The sequence below is a fragment of the Arabidopsis lyrata genome (genome assembly GCF_000004255.2).
Source record: "Arabidopsis lyrata subsp. lyrata unplaced genomic scaffold ARALYscaffold_6, whole genome shotgun sequence".
In the NCBI taxonomy this organism is placed as follows: Eukaryota; Viridiplantae; Streptophyta; class Magnoliopsida; order Brassicales; family Brassicaceae; genus Arabidopsis; species Arabidopsis lyrata.
The window spans coordinates 20446569-20451310 of record NW_003302550.1 but is presented as its reverse complement, the minus strand read 5'-3'; the positions used below and the strand labels follow the sequence as shown (position 1 = coordinate 20451310).

The following is a 4742-nucleotide window of genomic DNA, read 5'->3' as shown; positions in this document are numbered from 1 at the left end:
ATTCAACATGTGGTAATTTAAACAAACTTTTAATAGTATTTTGATTTATTTATTTATTTTAGTAGTATTTTAAATTTTGGTTACTTTAAAATTATTTAAACAAAATCCATGGACAATCCCGCAAATCCGCATACATTCGCGGGACGGGTTTGTATTTCATATATGCTACCTGCGGGTCGTGCGGACCGACTAACTACAAGTCAAAATATTTTTTGTCTATCGCAAAACGGACTTAACGGGACGAATCAACTCGCTTTGACAGTTATAATGGGAATATTATTTAGTCATACAACAAAATGAAGTTTGGACATAGTAATAATAGAATATGTATCTTATTTGTTAGATGAGAGATTGAAAGATGAAGTATAATGATTGAAAATTAATTATTATTTTTCATGATTCACAAAATTTAATAAATACTTATCATCTTGTTGAATAATTCTAAAATCATATTCAAGAAATCTTTATAAATTGAAAATTAAACTTCTTTGGTAAGCTATAGGTATGAAAATATCATAATTTCGATTTAATCTAATTAAATTAAAATTAGTTACATGGATTTCATATCTATTTAATTTACACGACCAAAATAAAAATATATATTTAATTTACACGACCAAAATAAAAATATCAATTTAATTTATAAAATAGATGGGTTATTTATGATAAATTTTCTAGAAATCTTTAGAAGCAAGTAAAATATCTTTTAATTAATGATGATTGGCTAAAATGAGCGAAATTAATGACAAAAACGTTGATTGTTATGGAATTAGTCCCAAAAATATATGAACAAATTTATTATACGTAATTAATGTATAATATTGTTTGGAATATGCTTTTATTATTAGTTACCATAAGTACAATCAGATTTTATTTGATTTCCATAAATATTTGATTTTATTTCGATTTTTCATTATTAATTCGAATTTATATTCCAAAAAATTTTCAAAGATCCGATTTCAGAATTTCGGGTCAATTTTCTGATTTTAATCCGACCCATTTTCATTTGTACTTCTCTTTTAATAGTATTGAGATAATACTAATATTTTTGATATTACGATTAAGATATAGAGGGTTGATAAGCTTCGAGTTGTGTCCTTGACACGAAGTAAAAAACTACTTGGGTAATTGGGTTTAAACCGAAAAAAAAATGGAAAAAAAAAACAAAAATTGAGTGACGTTGAACCAAACGAAACCAGTATGTGTTGTTCGTGTCGGACGGATCACGATCAGGATTAAAAGGAAGGAAAGAAAGAAAGAAAGTGGTTAAATGAATAAATTCGTCGAAGATCCGTTCACTTCAAATAATTTGAGGCCCATACCAAGAGGCCCATCTTGTTTAGATTCAGCAAGAGAAAACATTTTACCATACTCCAAACTCCAACGTAAACAGAAGATCACGAATTAATGTAAATAGATTAATGCGATGTAAATAATCTGAGATCCTTACCGGAAAAATTCACTTGTAATTTTTTGGTACTTTAATTCAACCTTGGTTCCATCAAGTGACAAGTCTAGAAACAAGACTTATTTATTCCACACATATATAACTAATCAAAGTTGAACTAAATGAAAGTTTTGGTTAATTCTGGTACAACTAATGCTTAAGCTTGCTAATAATAAGACGAATAATAGAAAATAGTTTTACAACATTTGTGTTATAGAAAGTGACAGGAGACTTTTGTATTGGACCATTCTTTTTCCATTCGTCTTCGCAATCGCGCACATAGTCCAAGCCAACCTGCGCAGTTAAGTGAGCTCTGTATGCGAGCATTTTTTGTTGTCCCATTTCATAAGCTTCTTGGAACATAGTGGACGCTAAACCGTAGTTTCTCTCACAAAAGTTGATCCGTTCTTTTCCAATTGGACCACTAAACTTTTGGCGGACTTTGTTGATTTGTTTGGCTGCGTTGGTCACTTGGATTTTGCACTGAGAAAACTGATAATAAATTTTAATGAGTGAGATTAAAATAAAGCAGATTCCCATGTCTCAAATTTTTATTATCGATCTTCATTTTTATTGTGTTCATTCTTTTGTATGGTTTCTATAAAAAAAAAACTCGAATCTCAATGGAGAATGGATATTATGAATCTTTGTTCAACATTGTATTCTAACCATACACTTTATTTTATCAGATAAATAACTAATTCATTATAATTAAAGTAATTACAAACTAATTATCTAACGTTACCGCGATTAAAAGAACGTCGTTGAGGTCGCGTGCTGCTAATATACGCTTGTCTGTACCAATGTATTTCAAGCAGAAGTTCACATCATTTGTTTCCTTGCAAAATGCATGCATGTCTTTAACAAGCATCGCGTTTGCGACTGGAAACTCATGAAGCACGAATAAGAACAACGACAAAGGAAAAATTATGTGTTTAGCAAGCATTGTAGCCATAATGAGAAACAAATGTGTTCGGTATTTTCTCTTTCACATTTTAAAAACAACTTTATTTATGATTGATGATATTGAAAGCTAAAAACTGTTCTTACTAAATTAGGAAAATTTGAATGGTAGAATACTAAAAAGAAAATGAAACAATATTAAATTAGTAAATACAGTAAAAAGTTAATGGTAGTAAAATTTTTGGATTAACAATTTATTGGTGTCAACGAGAGTAACACTGCCTTCCTCAAGTCACTAAAATTAGTAAAATTAATTGACTTGAGACAGTCTAATATAGAAAGAAAAAAGAATTTGAGATTTGTCCCAGAAAAAAGGGCAGTATCTTTCTTCTAAGACCGGCCCATACCGGCCCATTACGGCCCATTACGGCCCATTACGGCCCATTACGGCCCATTACGGCCCATAGTGTAGTAAATCGATAAACGTTATAATTGTCTCTCTATCTTCGGTGAGTCTTCGTCTTCTTCGTTCAGAAATCATAGATTTACGTCAAGATACGTTTCTTTTTTTCTCTATCAAGAATCTCAAAGCTCCTTCACGTAACATTACAATCGTCGTTGAGAAGAGACGAATTGGTTTGACAAAGCTTCGAAATTTAGGGCGATTTCTTGCTAAATTTGTGGAAGAATCAGAGAAATTTAGGCGTTTAGGTTTTTTTTTTTTTTTGGGGTAAATTTGATATGAAGCCACACGAGGATTGGGTTTATGAATCTTGGACTGTAGATTGTGTTTGTGGTGTGAATTTTGATGATGGTAAAGAGATGGTTGATTGTGATGAATGTGGTGTTTGGGTTCATACATGGTGTTCTCGTTATGTTAAAGGTGATGATTTGTTTGTTTGCCACAGGTGTAAGATCAAAAAGAACGACGATGAATTGTCGAAGTTATCGGTTACTAAATCGTTGAGAATGGAGAATTCATCTATTCAGAGTGAGACTGTTGTATTGAAGACTTGTTCAGAGATACCAATTGAAGAAAGGGTTCATGTACAAGGAGTTCCTGGTGGTGATTTGGCTTTGTTTGAATGTGTTTCGTCGGTTTTTAGTCGGCAGCTTTGGAAGTGTTCTGGTTATGTGCCTAAGAAGTTTAGGTTTCAGTATAGGGAGTTTCCTTGTTGGGATGAGAAGGAGAATGTGTGTGATGTTGGTGGTGATGAAGATACTTGTGCTGGTGTTTTGTTGTCTATGTCGAAAGAATACGGTGTGGATGGTAAGGGAAATCAGGGTTCTAGAGGAATTGAGATGACACATTCTCGGAGTGATGTTGACAAAGAGAAGAGCTTGCTTTGTACTTTGAGTATAAATAAGCGGAGGAAAGAATCGGCGGGTGGTTTTGAAGATCGGGTTAAGAAGAAGGTTAAAGTTGCTGACAAAGAGGAAGAAGATGATATAAGAAGGCTTTGATTTGGATACATGAGAGACATTCTGTTACACAACCATCATTTCTTATTTTTGTAGATATTTAAGTTTATTCTTTGAATCACTAGTATTTCGACCTACATTTATTCTACGCTATACAAAGCTCGGTAGTGATGTTGAAGATTGGTAGTGATGTAGCCATTAATATTGCAGCTGAATGCTCCAGGTTCATGCACATGAGAGAAATAGTTGTCCAACATTTCCAATGGTACTGAAGAGCTCTGCAACTAGTGATCTTTTTGTCCTCAAGGCTCAACAAAAGAAAAATAAGCGCAATGTGGCTAAGGAGGAGATATGATTTGGGTTGGTTTTCGAACTGGACGAATTTAGTTTCTTTGTCAATGCTTAAATTTATAACATGTTCACTAGTTTAGATTCTTAACCTTTATATTCAGATTTAACCACAAGGGTTTATGGTTTCATTCGTCTTTCCAATCAACTAACAGTTGTAGGATACTCAACATCCAAATATATGCAATAAAAAGTGAACGTTCTTTCTATTGTCGATCTCTTGGTTTAAAAGATGATGAATAACGAGCAACAAAGGCTCGTTTATCTTGATTGTAAAGTTAATCTTAGTCATTCATGTGAGCTGTTCGATATTTCAGTCTTCGTAGGCACTCGGAATGTTGAAGGCTTCACATACTTGGCGATGTTGCATAAGTGATGGGAAGTTGGGAGGATGCACGAGCCTCGCCTCTCCTCTCCTCTCTGCCTTAGATGAAGTTGAATTCCCTGAAAATTCTCACCTTGATTAATTGCATAAGTGATGGTAAGTTGGAAGGCATTGCACTAAAGGGGCCTGATTTCCTTCTTGTATTCCAAAAACATCTTCTAAGGAATATGAAAGGCTACAAAGCGTTTGTGAGACTTCCGAATTGTTTTGAACAGCTGAGAGCTATTGAAGAGCTAA

The 4742-nt window shown here is 33.3% G+C and overlaps 2 protein-coding genes across 2 annotated transcripts; one reads left to right on the top strand and one right to left on the bottom strand.

Annotated features, from left to right (window-relative positions):
• Window positions 1-1517: 1517 nt before the first annotated feature.
• On the bottom strand, window positions 1518-2736 carry LOC9310706 (pectinesterase inhibitor 5). Its single transcript, XM_002872479.2, has 2 exons — window positions 2193-2736; window positions 1518-1939 (listed from the first exon to the last, which is right to left on the bottom strand). Exons 1-2 carry the CDS (start codon window positions 2400-2402, stop codon window positions 1598-1600), a joined length of 552 nt encoding a protein of 183 aa, XP_002872525.1. The 5' UTR covers window positions 2403-2736; the 3' UTR covers window positions 1518-1597.
• A 140-nt stretch (window positions 2737-2876) lies between these two features.
• LOC9308594 lies at window positions 2877-4251 on the top strand. Its single transcript, XM_021023829.1, has one exon. The coding sequence runs from the start codon at window positions 3092-3094 to the stop codon at window positions 3812-3814; it is 723 nt and encodes a 240-aa protein (XP_020879488.1). The 5' UTR covers window positions 2877-3091; the 3' UTR covers window positions 3815-4251.
• The last annotated feature ends 491 nt before the right edge of the window (window positions 4252-4742 follow it).